This window comes from Drosophila ananassae, chromosome 3R (assembly GCF_017639315.1).
Source record: "Drosophila ananassae strain 14024-0371.13 chromosome 3R, ASM1763931v2, whole genome shotgun sequence".
Taxonomy (NCBI): Eukaryota; Metazoa; Arthropoda; class Insecta; order Diptera; family Drosophilidae; genus Drosophila; species Drosophila ananassae.
In genome coordinates this window covers 28,641,973-28,662,973 of record NC_057930.1, presented here as the reverse complement: position 1 = coordinate 28,662,973, position 21,001 = coordinate 28,641,973, and the positions used below count along the sequence as shown (strand labels likewise).

The 21,001-nt window shown below is 41.7% G+C and overlaps 5 protein-coding genes across 6 annotated transcripts; 2 read left to right on the top strand and 3 right to left on the bottom strand.

Annotated features, from left to right (window-relative positions):
- Positions 1-2,400: 2,400 nt before the first annotated feature.
- LOC26514131 (nuclear pore complex protein DDB_G0274915) lies at positions 2,401-6,595 on the top strand. 2 transcript variants are annotated; one of them, XM_014906813.3, is made up of 5 exons: positions 2,401-2,583; positions 2,773-5,497; positions 5,561-5,726; positions 5,793-5,930; positions 6,207-6,595. In XM_014906813.3, the coding sequence occupies exons 1-5, from the start codon at positions 2,521-2,523 to the stop codon at positions 6,415-6,417; spliced, it is 3,303 nt and encodes a 1,100-aa protein (XP_014762299.3). In that variant the 5' UTR covers positions 2,401-2,520; the 3' UTR covers positions 6,418-6,595. The 2 variants fall into 2 exon arrangements, with proteins under 2 accessions (XP_014762299.3, XP_044572391.1); XM_044716456.1 differs by having other exon boundaries at positions 2,401-5,497.
- Positions 6,596-6,804: 209 nt separating this feature from the next.
- Positions 6,805-9,998, bottom strand: LOC6497758 (protein tyrosine phosphatase type IVA 1). Its single transcript, XM_032451437.2, has 4 exons — positions 9,856-9,998; positions 9,622-9,788; positions 8,275-8,406; positions 6,805-8,214 (listed from the first exon to the last, which is right to left on the bottom strand). The coding sequence occupies exons 1-4, from the start codon at positions 9,973-9,975 to the stop codon at positions 8,103-8,105; spliced, it is 531 nt and encodes a 176-aa protein (XP_032307328.1). The 5' UTR covers positions 9,976-9,998; the 3' UTR covers positions 6,805-8,102.
- Positions 9,999-11,066: 1,068 nt separating this feature from the next.
- Positions 11,067-12,531, bottom strand: LOC116654891. The gene is made up of 2 exons (XM_032451438.2): positions 12,262-12,531; positions 11,067-11,138 (listed from the first exon to the last, which is right to left on the bottom strand). Exon 1 carries the CDS (start codon positions 12,394-12,396, stop codon positions 12,277-12,279), a length of 120 nt encoding a protein of 39 aa, XP_032307329.1. The 5' UTR covers positions 12,397-12,531; the 3' UTR covers positions 11,067-11,138; positions 12,262-12,276.
- Positions 12,532-16,866: 4,335 nt separating this feature from the next.
- LOC6497776 lies at positions 16,867-18,409 on the top strand. Its single transcript, XM_001961381.4, has 2 exons — positions 16,867-17,092; positions 17,163-18,409. The coding sequence occupies exons 1-2, from the start codon at positions 17,027-17,029 to the stop codon at positions 18,171-18,173; spliced, it is 1,077 nt and encodes a 358-aa protein (XP_001961417.1). The 5' UTR covers positions 16,867-17,026; the 3' UTR covers positions 18,174-18,409.
- A 126-nt stretch (positions 18,410-18,535) lies between these two features.
- Positions 18,536-20,896, bottom strand: LOC6497757 (cdc25-like protein phosphatase twine). The gene is made up of 2 exons (XM_001961382.4): positions 20,578-20,896; positions 18,536-20,513 (listed from the first exon to the last, which is right to left on the bottom strand). Exon 2 carries the CDS (start codon positions 20,503-20,505, stop codon positions 19,180-19,182), a length of 1,326 nt encoding a protein of 441 aa, XP_001961418.1. The 5' UTR covers positions 20,506-20,513; positions 20,578-20,896; the 3' UTR covers positions 18,536-19,179.
- Positions 20,897-21,001: the final 105 nt, after the last annotated feature.

Here is a 21,001-nt window from a genome sequence, read left to right as displayed (position 1 = left end):
TCGATTTCCTTTCGATCTGCATCAAAACCTAGGAATGAATAATATGTAAGATTTTTTGTTAAGTTTCCTTGAGGACCCCCTTCAAAAATGCATAGAGCCACGATATGGCCCCCAGCGATGGCTATATCTTTGCCAATAATCATCCGATTCTTAAGTGGAATACCTTAAACGTTTTGTATTTCGATTCTCTTTCGATCTGCATCAAAACCTAGGAACGAATAATGTTTACGATTTTTTGTTAAGCCACGATATGGCCCCCAGCGATGGCTCTATCTTTGCCAATAATCATCCGATTCTTGAGCGGAATACCTTAAACGATTTGTATTTTGATTCCCTTTCGATCTGCATCAAAACCTAGGAACGAATAATTTTTAAGATTTTTTGCTAAATTTCCTGGGGGATCCCCTTCAAAAATGCATAGAGCCACGATATGGCCCCCAGCGATGGCAATATCTTTGCCAACAATCATCCGATTCTTGAGCGGAATAGCTTAAACGTTTTGTATTTCGATTCCCTTTCGATCTGCATCAAAACCTAGGAACGAATAATATGTAAGATTTTTTGTTAAATTTCCTGGGGGATCCCCTTCAAAAATGCATAGAGCCACGATATGGCCCCCAGCGATGGCAATATCTTTGCCAACAATCATCCGATTCTTGAGCGGAATAGCTTAAACGTTTTGTATTTCGATTCCCTTTCGATCTGCATCAAAACCTAGGAACGAATAATATGTAAGATTTTTTGTTAAGTTTCCTTGAGGACCCCCTTCAAAAATGCATAGAGCCACGATATGGCCCCCAGCGATGGCTATATCTTTGCCAATAATCATCCGATTCTTGAGCGGAATAGCTTAGACGTTTTGTATTTCGATTTCCTTTCGATCTGCATCAAAACCTAGGAATGAATAATATGTAAGATTTTTTGTTAAGTTTCCTTGAGGACCCCCTTCAAAAATGCATAGAGCCACGATATGGCCCCCAGCGATGGCTATATCTTTGCCAATAATCATCCGATTCTTAAGTGGAATACCTTAAACGTTTTGTATTTCGATTCTCTTTCGATCTGCATCAAAACCTAGGAACGAATAATGTTTACGATTTTTTGTTAAATTTCCTGGAGGATCTCCTTCAAAAATGCATAGAGCCACGATATGGTCCCCAGCGATGGCTATATCTTTGCCAATAATCTTCCGATTCTTGAGCGGAATACCTTAAACTTTTTGTATTTCGATTCCCTCTCGATCTGCATCAAAATTTAGGAACGAATATTTATACCCTTGCAGAGGGTATTATAATTTTGGTCAAAAGTGTGCAACGCAGTGAAGGAGACATCTCCGACCCTATAAAGTATATATATTCTTGATCAGGATCACCTCCTGAGTCGATATGAGCATGTCCGTCTGTCCGTCTGTCCGTCTGTCTGTCTGTCTGTTTCTACGCAAACTAGTCTCTCAGTTTTAAAGCTATCGAGTTGAAACTTTGCACACATCCTTCTTTCATTTGCAGGCAGTATATAAGTCGGAACGACCGGGATCGGTCGACTATATCCTATAGCTGCCATATAACTGATTGATCGGAAATGCCATAACTTTGGTGTTTTTTAAGTTACAGGGTTGGGACTTTCCACACATGTTATATTTGACCAAAATATCTTGTGTACAAAATTTCATAAGGATCGGCCGACTATATCCTATAGCTGTCATAGAACGATCGAAATTGGCATAACTTTGGTGTTTTTTAAGTTAGAAAGATGGGATTTGGTACAGATTCTATTTTGGGTAAAACAATCTGATCTGCCAATTTTCATAAGGATCGGCCGACTATAAACGATCCGCTATATATCTAATAAAATAAGATGGGTGGCGCCACCTAGCGGACTGCGACTGAACTGCAAGGGTATATCAACTTCGGCTCCGCCCGAAGTTAGCTTTCCTTTCTTGTTTTTAAGTTTTTTTTGATAAGTTTCCTGGAGGATCCCCTTCAAAAATTCATAGAGCCACGACATAGCCCCCAGCGATGGCTATATCTTTGCCAATAATCATCCGATTCTTGAGCGGAATACCTTGAACGATTTGTATTTCGATTGTCAATCAATTTCCACTTAAACCTAAAAACAATTATTTTTTAATTTTTTATCAAATTAGCTAGGCGCTACTTTAAAATTTTAACATGGCATGGGTAGGACAATATCGCCCCCAGTAAAGGCTATATTTGTGCCTCTTCATCCAAGCCGCCTTCTAAAAAGTTGACATATGAAACATATTTTACTCTGGAGACAGAATCGTGTACCACCCATAGACGACAATGGCCACCAGTTCCATTTGATAATTTTAAAATGATATTTTTATTATTTGAAAGTAGGGTAAGTGTAGCTAATAATATGCTCATGTGTGTATATTTAGCAGTGTGCATAATTATATTTTCTGCTCTGTTGAAATTATATATTGTTCTGCCGTAGTTTATTTCATTCCGTTTTAAACTGCAACTAACTATTGATAAGTTATTCCACCAATTGGTTAAAATGTATTCTTTTAGTCAAGCAATAATTTTACTAAATATAATGTATTCCAAAATTTACGCAGATGTAAGAGAATTAAGTATTTCAAAAACTAAGCGGCACATTTCATAAATACAAAAAAATTTGTCATCTTGGTACGAATTAAAACAGCTAAATCTGGGTATTGAATGGCTCCCAACGTAATCAAGTGTCTCACTTCAAATATGGTTTATGAAATGTGCCCAAAGATTATAGATCAAGGTAAGTTTTTCTTAGTATCCCCAAGGTTATATTCAAAAATGGATACATTATGCACCTCGAGGCGACCACGGAATTCGATCCAATAAAAATTATAATAGTGATGAGCACTTTAATCCAGTAAACAACATTCATAATACATACCAAACTGATAAAGATGGAGATCAAAACGCATTTAATGAGTACGATAGTTTGTCTGAAGAAAAAACACCACATTCAATTGAAGAAACATACAATAAACGGTATCCACGACTCAAGAGCTTGGATCAAAATCAGTATCAGTATGAACCAAAAAAATTTGAAAACGATGAAAAGCAAGAACTTCAAGAAAATCAATCAGAATCAATGGAACAAAATAATGTACACAATTATCAAAATAAAACTCAGCGGTTCCAAGAAGCCGATCAATATCAGAACAATGAACGAGAATCAAGAAGCCCAGACGAGGATATAGTTTTTAAAAATGAGAAACGAAATTCCCATTTTAATAATAGAGACCAATATAATCAAGAGTGGAATAAACACTTTCAAGGATTTATGATTCCAAATGAGCGTCACCAAAATCATTTTTATAAAAATTGGCGAGTAAGCCAACCAATTAAACGGCAACGGAATCGATTTTTTTTTTCACAAAATAGAAATCACGAAAACTTGTATGAAAACTTCAAGCGAAATAATGCCTTGCAACGCCATTACAATCATCAACACCAGACCCATAGATATCCAGATGGAAACGAAATTTCGTTTGGAAACCGAATATCGAATGATATATTATCCGATTCACGTCGAAATCATCGTTTTATCAACCAGGACCTACGACCAAATGTTTGGCATAATGGAAATGAAGAGAAGCATAATACGAAAAAATTTCAAAATTCTGAAACTATACAAAATCAAAGCAAACTAAGTCCAAGAGATAAAAACGAGCTCCTACAGAAAAATGTAAACAACCTATTATCCCAACTATCTCAAGAACAGTTGACTATGGAAAAGATGATTCCTAAAATTAGATCGATACAAAATATCAATAAAACACTGAAGAGTGCAAAGGGACAAACGGATTTTGTTGCTGAAATACGTGAAGCTCAAAAGCAAATGCGAAATATACAAAGGACTTTAGAGACAGAAGCAAAATACAAACCCATAGACAACCAAAGAAAGTCTGTAAATGATTCAGTCTCAGAAATAAATTCTAAAAAAGGACGACTGATGTTTCGCTCCGGTCAAAAAGACCAGGAAGCAAGTTTAAGTGTGCGTGAAAAGGCAACCAATCTTATTCAAAAATGGGCTGAAAGTCAACGCCTGATGGTGGACTCCTTCGTTAAAGCAATAACTGAAATTTTAAAATCACACGACTTAAACCCAATCCCTACAGACAATGTTACTCCAGAAAAGCTTGGTGGTATAGAAGACTTGCTCAAGCAAGTTGTGGACGCTATAAAAAAGTTAAAAGAAGAGAAATGTCAAAAGCCGGAAAATGGATCACATGGAAGCACAAATAAGGACACGAAGGAGCATATCGACGGAGTTCTTCAGAAGTGGATAGAGACTCAAAAAACCCCAATCGATTCCTTTTTAGATACTGTTCGTAAGCTAACAGGTCTCAAGCCGGAAACAAAACCAGGTTTGGAGAGCAACGCTAGTGAAATCGCAATGGAGGACTTGATCAAGAGGCTGCGAGAACTAATTGAACATCTGGGGGAACAGAAAGTAGCATCCAGCGCAACAACTAGAGAACAATCTATAACGCAATCAGATTTATCATCTTCTACTCCTAAAATATCATCCACAACTTCAGAGCTTCCGTCAACTCATACTCCTCGTCTGACCACAGAAATGTCGCACCCTACAACAGAGAGTTCATCGACTTCTATTCAATCAACTGCATCCACAGATAAACCTCCGGATACAAGTACTAGCCACATTACCACAGATGCAGCTCCATCTACAACAGAGAGTTTCTCGACTTCTATTCCAACTACCTCATCTCATGACACCACTTCCATTCCTTCATATACTTCTACTTCGCCTAAGAAACCTTCGGATACTGCAACGACCCTCATAACCACTGATACATCTCCATCTGCAACAGAGAGTTCTTCAACTTCTACTCCAACTGCCTCATCTCATGACACCACTTCCATTCCTTCATCAACTTCTACATGGACTGACAAACCTCCGGAAACGACCACTCATAGTAGTTCCACAACTTCCCCAACATCCACTTCTCCTACGTCAACAAAAACCGATTCTGAGTCTACCAAAACGACAGAGTCTTTTACCACATCTCATTCAACAGCGGAGACTCATAATTCCCACGAAGCATCAATAACTAAACTAATGAATATACTCGGCCTTTTAAAAAAATTGCGCAAAATATTAAACACGATAGTCGAAAAGTCAGATGGAAAAATTTCACCGGAGCTAATAGAGGGAGTACGATCAATGTTAAATCAAATCATAACTGGTCAGGTAGATTTAAAAAAAACCAATTCTGCTGAATTGGAGCAACTACTTTCCACAACCATAAAACCAAATACATCAAAGGGATCAGACTTGTCGAAAGAGAAACTGGTCCAACTTTTAGACAGTTTTGAAAAGTTGTATCAGCAATTATTGGGAGAACAGCTTCCGTCAACAACAGAATCGACCACCGGGTCTACACCAACAACTGGTAAAACAACCACAGAGTCTTATACAACAAAAACCAAGACTTCCTCATTCACAACTCCTTTAGCCACAGGTACCGCTACAACAACAATCAATTACAAGACAGAGACTTTTACTACAACCTCTTTAAATTTAGATACCACCCAAAGTACCATCAATCCCTCTGGTGCACCATCGGGAACTAACAATAATTACAATATTAGCGGAAACCTGGACCTAAAGGCCATTGTTGACGGAATTCAACAGCTGAAAATGGCAGTGTACCATGACTTTAATTCATTCAAAAAAGATCAAGTAGACAGGTAAACTTATAAGTAATCTAGCACTGCATTTTTTTATATTCATTTATTTTATTTAAATCTTTAAAGAATGGAGACAATAATGAAAGTAATGCAAGATCTAAAGGAATTAAAATCTTCAAACAAGCGGACCAAACCAAGAACCCAAATAATACACTCCCAGGAATCCAAAAACGGCAGCAGTGAGGAAATAAATGAAGAGCAAAAGTAAGCATTTTAAAATATGATACAAAATTTACATATTTTTAGGCGGAAATAAACATAAACTTAGAGAACATCTGAATTAAATTTTGGCAATAATTCTAAGAGTTCCAAACTCCTGGAGCAACACTCCACAGTGCAACAAAAAATTGAGGACCACACTCCGAAATTATCGTCTCACAAAAATACTACCTTTCTTACCGCCACAAACAGTACCTTTCATAAGAAAAATATTGAAGAAATACATTCTTATATAAGATATTTAAAATATTTTATTTTCAGATCGATACTGATTGCAAATGAATATCGTTCCAGCTTTTTCCCACTGAATTACTCTACTGAGAGTGAATGGGTAACTACCAAGTCCACAACAATAAATGAACCCTTTTCTGAATCGAAACCTTGGAACCTCTCAGAGGTTATAACTGACCATTTTAGGGTTCCATTGCTTGCTAATGTAAATGATTCATCAAATTGGTTTATAGATTATTAAAAAATGTAGTGACAAAAAAAGATCAATTTTAAATTTATATGTTAACTGTTTTCTTTTAATTTCAATTCAATATTTGATTTGGAAAATTCAAGATGATTTTGAAATTACTTTTTTTCTTCGACCGATTTGCGATTGCCAATACCGAGGATAATACCAAGGTAATTTCCAAGGTCTAAGATGAAGCAGATCGGGATTAGAAAAATCTGTTGAAAAGACATTTTCACACTCCAACTCAAAGATCATTTAAAAACGTATAATGCTGTTAAATTTGGTTCATCATCGAGAAACCAAACTATTACTGAAAATAAACATTTTTTCTAATATCCATAAATAAGCAACCGAAGTATTTAGTTCTAATGCGCCAATCAAATATATAAAAAACAGCAGTTAAATGTTTAATATAGATCATTTTATTTCCTTGTAATGACTAACATTTTAAAAAATTACAATTTAATATTTTGGATAAATTGTTTTGTAAGCATTATATTTGTTTTTATTTTCGGCTTGTTTCCTTTTTTCATCATTATGTTCACACAAACTATAATTTGTTAATTTGTTGTATACAATAAGGTTTAATTTTTTTTCATGTTCATTTTCTCAATTTTTGTTTTTGTATTTTTTGTTAGCTGCTGTTTGAAGTAATTTTGCTTATTTTCTTGGTTATTGCTGTTTAGTTTTTAAGTTTGAATGTATGTAGTCATTAATGTAAAATTTTTAAGTTCTATAATACATATACATATATATTTATATATATAATCCTTTATTACACATATATACATATTCATGCACAGATCTGCAACACACACACATTTATGTATATATGTGCAAGTTGATTGGTACTGTATCCTTCAAATAAGCATTGTGTTAGCACATAAAAAAGTTGGCAAATATAAGTATATGTATTTTGCGTAATGCACTTTAAAACCCAATGTATAGATATCTGCTCCGCGTCGTTGATAGCTAAGATTGTTCAGAGTAAAAAATATAACAGTAAAATATATTAAAAGCTTTTTCGGGGTGCTGAGCTCCAACTAATATGCGATTAAGTACATTTTCCGTTCATCTGAACCGTCTGTCATCAGTACAACAATATCTTGTCTGCTTTAGCACATAACTGTTAGGTTTTATCGTTCTATACTTGCTTCTGGTTAAGTTCCTACGGGACTGCTTTAATTCACTTTACGGTTGGTGTTTTATGTGTTGCATTTAAGTATTTGGTTTATTCCATTACATTTTGACCCAGAATAATAGTTTTCAACTACAATGGCGCGCCTTCTACAACCATTTAATGGGGTATGGGGGTCGCACACAATTATGTGTTTAAGTCTGTTTATATATGCGTTAGATACAAAATGAAAATTCTTTTTTCTTCTCGGACAAGGTGGCGAAATCAAATCGTAAAATAATAATAAGTTACATTAATTAATACATACAAATAACATAATTGATGCCAATACATTTTAAGTTGAGATTGGGGGGATTGGGGTTAATAGTTACTGGGGCTGTGATTCAATTTCTTCGTCTATGTTTTGCGATCTCTGTGGTACTAGAATATGTCGGCTATCGTTTGTTCTTTACCTATCCTCCCACATTTCTGTACTTGCTTTACTTTTAGCTTGCTTTTTTTGTTTTTGAAAAAATGAACACTTTTTATCTGGTGGGAATATACAAATGGTTTTGGAAATCTATTGCACAGAACATGAATTCTTATGGCCATTTTTGTGCTTTAGCCGCGCCTTTGGCTTGTACTTTTCCAAAAATGAAAGTTGCTTGGCATTGATGGCGCCGCGTCGTTTACTAGAATGAAAAGTATGGTCATTGTATGGGGGGCTCTTGTCCTGTTTGATTTATACTCACTCTCTGATCATTTCAACGGCTGCCTCGTACTTCAAGCCCAATTCGATCAGTGCTAAGGCCACCAAGACAGGAGCTCGTCCCAGACCAGCAACACAGTGAACGGCGACGCATGCCTCGGGAGTTTGTTGATATCTGAGTGGAGACAAACGGAAACGACATTATTCAACTGCTAAACCACGTAGCTATTTCTACACATAATCGACATGTATGTTTAGTTTTAGATAATAAACTACAACTGTTTTTGGCTAGCTTGTTTTGTTTGGTCTCTTATTCTGGGTCTACGCTTACCGACAAGTTTCATTATCAACAAATGCAGTATTATTATAAATTGCGGAGGTTGCCTCGCCAGTGTCATTGAGCTTTTCATTGGCTGTTAGGGGAAGGGTGTCGGATGCTCGACCTGATGCTGCAGAGAGACTGGCTCTGGTGGCTGAAGTTCGTATTGCTGTTGCAGTTACTGTTGTTGGTGGATCTGTTTTTGGTATGTGTCTAAGCGAGAAACGCTTATGTTTGTAGTAGGATAGTGTAGCGCTTGTGGACTTTCTAAAACTAGGGCACAGCAGCGGCGGTATCATAAATAGCACACATACGAAACGAATCATAAAGGAAGGTAGGTAAGTTCTCTTAGATCAAGATTGATTGTTACAAGTTCAAAGTTGGATGTTGAGGGTAAATTCAAAATGTACAAACCGAAAAGGTTGAGAGAAGTATGAGGGGGGGATGTGCCAAGACTGTATTAAAAATAAGTTAAATAAAACTGTACAGCAACTGATGTCCGACTTCTAAGTGGCAGGGCGTGTTTAAATAATAAGTGGATAGCAGCTAGGGCGACGGCGATTACTAAAAGCGGTGTTTTTATTTTATACATTATGATTGAGTTCGATTTTTAGAGGCTCCTTGAGTTTTTTGGCTAGCACAGCCTAATTGCTTTTGTTTAGAATGTAAAATATTACATAGTCCTTGACTTTATTGTGACCACAAAGCAACAAATAATACTGATTAAATTGATAAAAATCACTTGAGGTTTTTCTCAGAGAATTCGCATTTGTATAATTCGAGAATGAGGTATGGCAACTAGCAAACAAAATGCTTAAGAAACAACACAATATTTCAGGTCTAAGCTATGGCTAGGTAATGTATGTGTGTGAACTAGAGCCCTGGTGTGGTAATAAGACAAAATGATAACCGTTTGCGTAAGGGAGGTCGGTCTCTAATCAAGGCTCAAGCTCAGTCAGTTATAAAATATATTTAAGCGTCATATGCTCGATGTAGAAATGGGACTAACGTTTAAAGAACAACTGAGCCGACAATCTACATAAACGCAGCGGCACTATCGTCTCTACTTACTTATCCTTCAAGACCTCAAACCACTCGTCGACGACCTGTTGAGGCGGAAAGGTGCCGTCCTCAAAGGCCAGGTCCTTCACGGTAATACCTTGTGCCTCGAGCTCCACCGTGTTGTAGCTCGGCTCGCACACACGCACCACAGTGTTGACATTGTTCTTTTTAAGCTCCTGCCAGGGGTAGTGGGAGAGCGGGTTAATGACGAGAAGGTGCCGGATAAGTATCTCACAGACTCACCATAATGTAATGATTAATTGTTATGTCTGACGGTCGATCGGTGATTAGGAACTTCATGCCCTTGTACTCGATTAGAGCGGGGGCGGGGCGCAGATCTTTTTGACGCATGTTGATGCTCATAAACTATTACAAAGCGGTAGGAAGGAGACAATCTGAATCGTGTGCACTTAATTAATTGGGTTCGCCCTCACAAAAGTAGTTACACTAAAATAAGTTAATTGTTTTCTCTTTACGGAAGTAGTTCGATTTCTAATGTAAAATTCAGCGATTGGATGCTCACACTTAAAATTTTGCTCTTACAAAAATATAATGAAGTCCCTCTCTTATCGTAGGCTTAGGCGATTTACATCAAGACAGAAATCTATAGAATCTTAAGTAAAATTATCCTTTAATAATTAAGTACAATTGGGGTTCTTCTATCACAAAGAAAATTGATTTGTTTTCTTTGACGCTCTCTTATACACACAAAGTATTCCCTGTTAGTGTCACACGATTTTCAATCTATTCAAATCGATTTGGTGCCGCAATGTTTTTCGAAAATGTTACGATTTCCCTCAAGTTCGATGCTATAATTTAAAATGTATCTTCTGTGATATGATCTGCGAGCTGCGATCGCTGCGATGCAAAATCCTAATTTTCTTGTGGCGCTCGGGCTGTCCTGGGCCCGCTCCTCTCGCTCCTTCCAGCTGGTCCTCTGACTGAATCAGGCTGCTGTTCTCCACACTACTGCTCGTGGTCGACTCCCGAAGAGGTGACCGTGTTCACTCGGGCTTTCTCCGCCTTGTACGAGGATGATTACCTGCGACAGAATGAAACAAGACTTTAGTCGGGGCTTGGCCAAGTGGCTCGGAAAAATCTGGTTCTAATCGGACTGAGCTTCTTTGCACTGGGCCTCATTGTCCACTAATTGATGACAATTCGGGGAGCCTAAATAACAATTTAGCTCAATTACACGCAATAAAATAATTGAGAATTTTGCAATTTTCGTCGGACACGCTTCACTGTTTCTTGCCCCAGTTGGACAGCCAGTCAGCAACCGGCCCGAAAGGTCACCGAGCTCGCTTCCATTGTGTGTAAGGCGGGTGACCTTTCCACAACCACCCACGCCCCTTGGCGTGGGCCGACCGAGACAATTAATTAGAAACGAAACGCGGAAACTGCCCGTCTTTCGCAATAGTAGCTTCGAGCTTCGGAATGGAACTTACTTTTTATTTGTGCTGTGCCTGGCAGTATTCTGCACTGTCTAGATGAAACTCCATAGATGTGGGAACAGGTCTAGCCAGCTGTAAAGGGAAACAAACACACGTATTACTCATCGAGTCAAACTGTTTTAAATATAAAATCTGAAAAGTACACCCGTTTCCTTTGTGATCTACAAGGCGGGTGTCGCGCGAAGTGAATATTTTAAAACTTATAGATGCGCGATAAGTGGGTCGCCCCAACCTGAACGGAGGCATTTTAACATTTCCCAAAGGCGGTCCAGATATTTCCACCAACACCAACGGGGCCCATCTTCCCGATTTACATTATTTAAATTTTGTTGTTGATCGCTGAAGAAGCATATTTATTCGTGTCCACAAATAAGACGGCCAGAACAATGGTTGTATAATACATATATAGGAGCCACAGAAAGTATATACCCGCCATGTACACACGAGAATATCTAAACGAGAGCGATTTGGGCAACCATTCGATTTGCACAGCCACTGGCTCTGTTTATTTTCGCACTGTTTGGCTGAAATACAGGTAGCCCAGCCGAGCAGTTCCCCTGAAACTCGCCGGTAAGGGCACTGGAGTAGTGCCGGGAATCCATTGGGGATTATTTATCAGACCAATAGATGCGCGTGCAAAAAATTAGGAGGCGAGTGCAAAGTAAATGAACCGATTTATCGCTACACGGACTTGTTCCGCGGAACTCGAAAGTTTCACTTGCGCTGGGAGGTAAGGTACAATGGCGAGCGGACCAGTACATACTAGATAAGAGGTGCGAGTGTGCTCGGGTCTGTTTACCTCATGACACACGTAGACAACAAAAGTTTGTGTTGATGCTATTGCTGACGGCTGCTTGTGACTTATGCAATGTATTTTTTGTTATTTGCGTCTTGGCGAAATTGAAAAGTCGCACAACGAAAATAAGTGCTCCTACACAGACACAACTGCCAGAATCGCGAGTGAGGGAAATCAGCGCTGTAGCACTCGGATAACAAACGGGTTGTTGCTGGCTGGAGGTGATAAGATCTATATTGTATCGATCCGCAGAAGCTGCCGTCCTTATCACTCGCCCCCTCGATGAGCACTGTCTTGTGTTATGACCGCAACTGACAGCGGACCACTCATCACCACCCGCTCGGCTCTGGCCAGGGGCGCTCTCAGAGCGGAGAGTTTCTCACTCAGAACGGGGATCACCTGCAATTAGCACCGTTAGTCGCCGGTGATGCGACGCGACAGGATCTCGATTAAATACCGACAGGTGTCGATTCTCAAGCGCTGATCGATTGCCACACTAAGACTCGGACTGTTGCGCGATGAGCACTCTCTCATGTTTTGCTATCGACTGGCTATCACAGGCCCTCCGCTCCGGCATATGTACTGGCTCTCCGGCCCAGTGGATACCTGCCAGAGAAATGGGAGAAAGCCAAAGCCCCCAGCCAAAGATGGAAACTTACTGCCAGAGAGAGAGAGAGCCGTTGGGCCAGTGACGAAGTCCGGAGAGTGTGAAACTTGCCTGAGTAGCTACACCGCGAGAAAGAGTTCTCGGACGTGGAATTATTAATAATTAATTCAAAAAACAAATATTTAGAGTCAGTGACTCAATGATTACCCTCGAAATGTATTTTAAATTTATTGAATTGTTCCTGAGCACATTTTATATCCCTAACTCACATTTTCTCCCTCTGTATGACGCAAGTTTCATGCCACTCTCTGACGCGAGCCGCCCCCGCAACTCCTCCTCGCCGACAAGCCATTTCACAGTCTGCTGCATATTTAAAGCTCTTCGAAGAGTCGGTCGTGCAAATGGACAGCGGCCTGTACCGCTCTATATGCAAAATATTTGTATAGAAATGTGAACATCGCTAAATAAATAATTTAAACAAACAAATGGCGGCCAGCCATTTCAGCTTTTTGAGGGGTTTGATCCACAGAGATAGAGATGGAATAAATGCCACTGCCGCTTTTAAGTAATTATATTAAATGAAAAATGTTCTTAGCATTAAACTAACTTTTCAGTGGCATTGCGAGCTAGCTTTTCAAGGTCAGGCGTTATTTAATGAGAATAAACAAAGCTAAATGCTGGTTATTAAATGCAAATCAAGGCTATCTGTTGCCATAACTTGTAACTTAATACGAGGACTTGAGGCCGTCGAATGCCAGTTAGTACTGTATATGAATATAGTTCGAATTCAAGTTGCTCACATCATGTAGTTATATCTTATAGTTAGTTCTGGACTGGACTGGAATTCCGTATCAAGACGGAAGTTTATTCCAGGAAAGTGGAAAGTGTTGGGAATGAAATCTACTTTCCATCAAATCCCAGTTACTAAAATCTTAAGCCCAAAAAAGGGTCGGGAGCTTACGGACTTCCCTTGCCCAGCAGCTGGTACTTCTGAGGGTAAAGTTGATTGACTCTTTTGAGACGAGGACCAGACAGCAGACCACGCAGGGACAAAGAACTCCAGCAGGAACCGAAAAAACGATAAGGGAAGACTCGATAAGGGAAGTTCGAGGGATACTCCGCGAAAAGTGAGAGCTCTGAGCCAGGGTTCAAGGTACTCCGATTCCATTGTGTTTCGCAGTCAGGGCGTTCGGTCTCACCTCACTCGTGTTCCATCACATGGCACTCGGCGCTTTTTAAACAAATTGAAGACGTCTAACGAGAAACCCAATAGGGCAGCTGTCCCCAAGCTGCAACTCGACCAGGCTCGTGGCCACAGGTGTCAACAAAGGGCTGAGAGTGCTGAGCAGGCCAGACACCCCAGACACAACGCAGACACACGCGGCATAAACAAGAACGGAAAGAACACCAGTGCAAGTATTCCTTCAAAGACTAAACAAAACTGCCAGACTTTGGCCAGAATTGCCAGGAAAACCAGACACTTTCCTGATCTGTGAAATAATGGCGAAGGACTAAGCTATCGATTTGCGACGACCTTCCGCAGGCGAGCCATTTCGCCATAATGGAAATTATGGCGAAACTAGGAGATGAGCCGGAAATGGAAGCTCAGGATACTAGAATGTATCCGTGTCTCAGTTGCCAAGCGCCAAGTCGCCGCTCCGTGACGCTGTCGGGTTTCTTATGTGTCATCCAGTTTTATCGCATTTGGCCCAGGGGGGGTTGAGAGCGGGGCGCTGGCGTTGTTTGTTTTGATAAAAAAAAGCAGAATCTGTTATTGCAATTATCCAGCGCTCGTCGCTCGGGCTGGCTGGGAAGTGCATGTCTTCCAAGGCCGACTACCAAAACTGCAAACAACTGGCCCATTATTCAGTGGTTTTCCTTAACCAAGGGCAGGGCGCTGTTGGGGACAGGCCGCCCGACATTTATAGGGCTATATATAGCCTGCGATGGTGGTTGGTGTGGGCGGAGGGGCACCCTGCCACCCGCGCCCTCTGACGTTTGTAAATCGAATTGCATGTTGTGCTGTTTGTTTTCGGTGTATTTTTAGAAATGACAAGTATTGGTGGAATTCTGCACACAAGCTGCCAAAACGTGACAGCAGCGTTATATGTTAGCGGGAAGGGAATCGCGGAAAGTCGCAACTCCTCGGCTGCCAATCAGCTCCGCTTTTTCTGCCCCAGGAGCTGCCGTTTGAACTCTAATAAATTTCAATAAGGTCGAATGACCTCGCACTAATTGAAGACAGTTTAAAGACCGATAGATGCGAGGGAGCCGCGTACTCTCCGGAATCGAGGCACTCGCGTCCGCTGGCTCGGTTGGATGGAAACTGGCTGAAAGCAGATAAGCCCAGAAAAAGGCAATTATTGCCCGCGATGAGGGGAGGCGATGCCAAGTGAAAGAGATGGAACAATTTAAAGTGATCCTACATTGAAAAGATTCTTCAGATAACGTCAAATATCCAAAAATACAATCTTGACCCTTTCAGAACTATTCCTTTAATATTTATTCAAAACACAGCCCTATATCACGCCTAGTAGAACTACGTTCGATTCGACCAGCTGAACATCTTCCATAGATTTCATTAAAAATAAACAAACGAGCATTATAAGAGAAAGCCCAGTCAGCCGAGTGCTTTTCGGTCGCCGTATCATTGAACTTGTTCAAGGACAAGAGGCTTTTGGGTTGAAAAAGAAGAGGTTGAGAACGGAATCCCACAGAGGAGAAGAATTCCTAAGTAAGCCTTTCTGGAACAACACCCAGCTCCGTTGAACTCCACTCCGATTGACGCAATTATACACTTTATCTTTAAATTAAATCTGTTGGCACCAGCACACTGCGATAAAGATAAAAAGTAGGCATGTGAGAACGACAGGCAAGAGATAAAGCCAATCAGGCCTGAGATTTGGAATATTTTGAAGCAGCTGATGGGCTATGGACTAGTTACCAACAGTGTTGTGCGTCCTCTGCAGCTTGGGATGAGATGGAAACTGATTCGGGTGCTTAGACACTGCTGTTTTGCGGTTTGCACTCTCGGTGCTTTTGATAAATCCGCCTAAATGCCCCTCAGATAAGACACATCTCTCAGCCTACGTGACCGCAGAAGAAAAAAAATGTTGCAAAAATCGCGTTTGTAGGGCAATGTTTGCGGGCTTTCTGGGGCAACGCAGAAGCGCTCCTGCTGGCCCGTCCTAGTTCTACTCGGCGGCAAACTGGGTCACCAACGACTGCCGACACTTACTTCGACTGGCGACGTCGGGCAGGCAATTAATGAACTCAACCAGGTAACTGGGCCAGCGGAGGCAGAGTCTTCAATTTACATAATTCCGCCACTCATGAGGGAACACGGGAAGCAAACTTGGGTCAGATAAGGCAAACATTTGAGGTGGAAGCTTCTGGTGGAAGGGGTACTTCTGGCCCACTCTGGGCAGCCGTGCTCCTGACAATTGGCTAAAATCGAGCGATTATCAGTAACTGGGTTTCGACGAAAGTCTTGCGGTGGCTGCCAACACCCACATTCACTTACCACAATTGCCATACACATTTGAGTATAACTTTTGAAGCTTTTTCGTTGCCTTCGTGCGCGAGCGAACGGAATTCACGTACACACGCACACAGACGCGCCGAGAGACTCCCACAGACACAATTCCACGAATGCAGTTCCACCGACTGTCCGACCAAGGGTCCCGTCTCCTGCTACCTGGCGCTGTTCCTTGCACTAAGAGTGTTTTATGCTGGATGTTGTGGGCAGTTGGTTGCTTCTGGGCGACATCAACGCTGTATTCGTCTGCCGTGAGCGACTGCTTAACCTCAAACTTCTTTGTCACACACACACACGCAAACGCAGAGGAGCGGAGTCACTGGATCGCCTCACGGAGCAGCTGCTTATCGATTCACAACGGGCGACGCGAAGAGGATATGCTTCTAATCGATCCTGTATTACACAATTGAACAGATTTCCTCGATGTCAATGTTTAATCGAAGAAGATTCACCGACCTGCTAACAATTGTCCCGAAAAATCTGTGCCAAGTGTGGCTGAGTGTTGTTTGCAAGAATATACCAAAAACTTCGAGACTTTTCATTTGGTGTGTAAACACTGTTGACTTAGGGGGTGCTCTTGTCACAATAAATTAATATATTATGCACATACACTTTTTACCAAACCAAAAACAAATACAAACGGTTTTTAGTTCTTTGAATTCAATAGAAAAGTTTTTTACGAACCAAAACATAACGAAAACGAAAATATTTTCCAGAAGAAAGGAAGTATCAGATGTATCCACTGTTGAAAATTGAAATATTAAGGAATAAAATAAACGTAAACTAAAATATAATTACATTTTTTTAGCGAATATAGAATAACTTAAATATTTATTTTCGAAATATTCAATTGGTATTTTCCTCTCCTGTGTGTGGTCACACTGGAATACTGGTGATCTATACAAATGACTCATTTAATGGATTTTGTATTGAACGCCGGCAAACAAGCAGCTCAGTGCCAAAATTAAAAGAACTTTAGCTTAGAAGAACAAAGGATCTTTTCAATATTATTTCAGCTTATGCCCAAGAGAAAAGCACAGGACGCTCCTGGGGAAACTATGGCCGCTTCAGCACAGGATGCACAGGTGTGTACCAAAAAGTGTCATTCTCAAAATATTTGTATCCAATCATACCCATCGGAATGTTTTGATGCAGAATGATTTCACCATTGGACTAGCTGATCCAGTTAAGGACTACCAGAGGCTGATCGAGACGCGAGTCCAGGTAGACGAAATAGTCGACGATGATGTCACCAAGAAGAATTTCCGCCGCACGGCTGCAGCTGCTCGGGAGGCCGTTTGGCAGCTGCTCTTCGACGATGCAACGTCTGCGGATGAATCACGTCAGAAGAAGGCGGCAGATCTTTTGGAGCAGTACCGCAGCGATGCTTGCTTCTACGACCCCTGGCCCTACAACGAGTGGATTGTGAAGCTGCGGGATGAGATTCTCAAGAGGGAGCTGCTGGGATTTTGGCGTGAGTCGATTGTCAAGAACCAGCTGGGACCATGCTGGTCTCGTGACTGCGATCTTTTTGACGGCGACGATGAGCCACCGCTGGAGTTCTACGCTCACGCCGGGTGCTCAGCCCCGTTCGCGGCTAGCCTGAAAGTGCGTGCGGCCTTACAGCACCAAGCTTCACTAGAGCCCGCTTCTCAGGAGCCTTCCACCCCCGGGGAGCTCACTCCTGACCAAACAGCAGCTCTAACCGGCCAGTTCGAGGCAGTTCTGACCAAAGAAAACCCTCTCGAGGAATACCGAACGTTAATGAAACGGTTCGTGCTGGTCAACATAATTGTCCCCGACGATGTGCACAAGGCCAGTGTGGATAAAATGGGTGCGGCCGCCAGGGACATCATCTGGAAGCTACTATTCGACGGCACACCGTCTAAGGAGGATCAGGAGAAGGCGGCGGAGCTGCTAGAAGAGTATAAGGGGGATGCCGGGTTCTACAGCCCGTGGGGCTTTAATGAATGGATTGTGACGCTCCGGGATGAAGTTCTCAAGCGAGAGCTGTTGGATTTCTGGCGAGAGAAGATGGTCAAGCTGGAGTTGGGCCCGAGCTGCTCCCGCGATTCGGATTACTTTGATCTTGACGACCCCCTGCCGCTGGCCTTTTACGAAAAGGCTGGCTGCACGGCGCCCTTCGATGCAGTTTCCGAAGATTAAGATTTGGTTCCGGCTAGTTTTTGGTTTCCTGGAAATGTTAATTCGTTTTCGGAATCGTCATTGGTTTGTTGCTCGTTTTTTAAGTATTTCTTCTCAATTTTATGCGAATATTTTGAATTTATCACCGCACAAGCCGTTATTTAAAACCCTTTTGTATTTCGAATTATAGTCTTAGAAAAATTATGTCATTTAATGATCAGAATAAAAAGATTTAAGAGTGGAAAGTATTCTCTAAATACTTTTTTTTTTATTTACTGACTGGGGTCCTAGCAAGGGGAATAAAATTTCAATGAAACTAAACAATAATCATTTTCGTTTATATAGTTAGTTACACAAATTTATAAAGAGGAAAAAACCAAATGTCCCATTCACATATTGCTTACAGTTTTATTGATTCATTAAAATACATTACACTATTCGATTTGCAGAGGAGTGTGAAATTAAAAGTATATAATGTGTATAGAATATCCTATAATTGGTAGGGGATTAATCACAAATTTTCAAGTCTTTTCTTAAACCTATATTGTTTTCCTTAAACTAGACTTAGTCCTTAAACAGGCCCCACCTTTCTACTTGGTGAGACAATAAAACTTAAAGGGCTTAAGGGCTTTTCCATCAACATAAGGTTCTTTGAAAGGTTTCATTTGTTGGACTTATGATTACATATTTGTATAATTCTTTATTTTTAATTATAATTGAATATGAATAACTCTGTTAACTTAACCAGAAAATGCCAAACACAAAAATGAAACTATATGAAATTTCGAAATTTTAACTTTCACTGACTAGAGAACAACTTTCACTTTCCGTTTCTGTTCCCGATGCTTAGGCTCTCCTTTTCCCTTCCGGTCGATGAACACTCACAACGCTGAACAAAAAACTGAAGTACGGAATACAACGTAGAGTAAATCTAAAGGACACTTTGGACAACGCAACGGAACGAAACTAAAAATTTGCGTCCTAGAAAAGTTTTTGGGTAGTTGGAGGATGCTTTTTCCTCGACATATCACTCGGCGTAGACCAGACGAGAGCGGGATTTTTTGAGGGAGCGCGAGCCACCTCCACCGCCCCCACCGATTCCACTGTCACCGCCCTCGCCTTCTCCACATTGCCAGGACTTGGTCTTGGCCCGGAAGTAGCGGAACTCCTCATTGTGGTCAGGAGCCAGCATGGGCACATAGCCCTCCGGCTCGCAGAGCTCGGCGTGCAGCCCGAAAAACTCCTTGTAACCGTTGTGGAGCAGATATAACTCCGGGTAGTCCAGAGTCGGGTAGTTGTGGGCGTGCAGACTGCGGTCGTTGCTCCGAAGGAAGCGCAATAACTTTGGACCACGCTCCGAGGAAAACTCGCAGTGGAATACGTAGATGCGACGCTCTTCGGTTCGCTGCAGCTGCTCTGCAAAGCTGGGAAAGGCTTCCTGGATCTGTCCTCGGGTGTAAAGGTTCATGGCTCCGCGTATGTGCCCGCCCAGGTATTCGTATGGATATCGGCAGTCGATGATTTGGTACCCTCCCTTGCTGCCCAGCTGCTCGGCAAAATCACCCTGCATCAAACGGGCCAGAGTGTCACTTGATATGGTCTTCAGATCACGGTGTCGGGTGCCGGAGAGCAAGCAAGGTAGCGCACACGGCCGGCTGAGATCTCCAATCAACTCTGGTTCGTCGCCCAGAGCATTCATAATTTCCGCATCGTTCATGGAGAGCGTTTTTCTCTGAAGCTTCCGAACTGGGGATTTGTGGCCTATATGGTTAAAAGTCTCTGTGCTTGGATACTCCTCCTTTCCGTCGTGCTGGTCACTTGGGCACATGCTTAGACAGCGACGTACTGACCGCGTTGTAGGCTCCGCAGCGTCGGGTAATTGATGGGTCTTTAGTTGTCCACTAATGAGTAGCTCCAGGTCCCCGGGCAGGCCCAGCTTGGGATCGTCTTCGGCTTCCAGCTCGAACATGGCCAAGTACTCGTCGTCCAGTGAGTTTCCCGAATCGTAGCTGGAGGACACGCTGTCGAAGCTGCTCAGGGCACGGGATGATACGCTGTTGAAGTGATTGAGGGTCTTGGAGCTTCGCTGGGTGGACTTGGGTGTTCCTCCGCCCCCTGAATCCAAGGTGGTACAACGCATGTTCTGCGATAGCTCTGTAATGGGCGAAAGGATTGTGGTGCCCGCAGATCCTCCGGCGAGGATGTGACGCTTCAGCAGGCGTTGCATCGGAGTCTCCCCCGCTCCGCTCTTGTGGCGTTTAGCCGACCGATTTTCCTGGATCTGCTCGTCATTCTCGGAACCGCACAAATCCTCTTCTTCCTCCTCATTAAGCATCAGCCGTTTGCTGGCCATGGCGGCAGTTGGAAAAGTTTGGAATCAGCTGTAAAAAGTAAAGAGCCAGCCGGTTTCCTCCGCCTCACTCACTTGGGATGGCTGGCGCCGCTAGTTGTCAATGGAAATAAGGGTTTTCTCTATCGAATCCGCAGCCGATACACTACTTCAGGTTTCTGGTGGCTTTTCCGAGTATTGCTTTTCGCGGCTCTTCTATTCGCGCCTATTGTCTTCCTACCTCCATCCTACGCATTGGAGCCGCAGAAGCTCACCACGCGGAGGCGAACTCACCACAGCGAAGTCGCCCCTAATCGTGGTGGAAATCTATTGTTTGAATCTATTATCACTTTGGAGATTTTTGCATGTTAGGAAAAATTGTTTGTCAGAGCAGTGAAAGTTTATATGAGAGTGAGATTGAAAATTTTTCAATTTTTCATAAGTTAAATATATAAGTTTTTTCAAATAAATTAACTTTTTGGTTTTAAATTAAAAAAAAAAAAAAAGATCCTTTTATTTA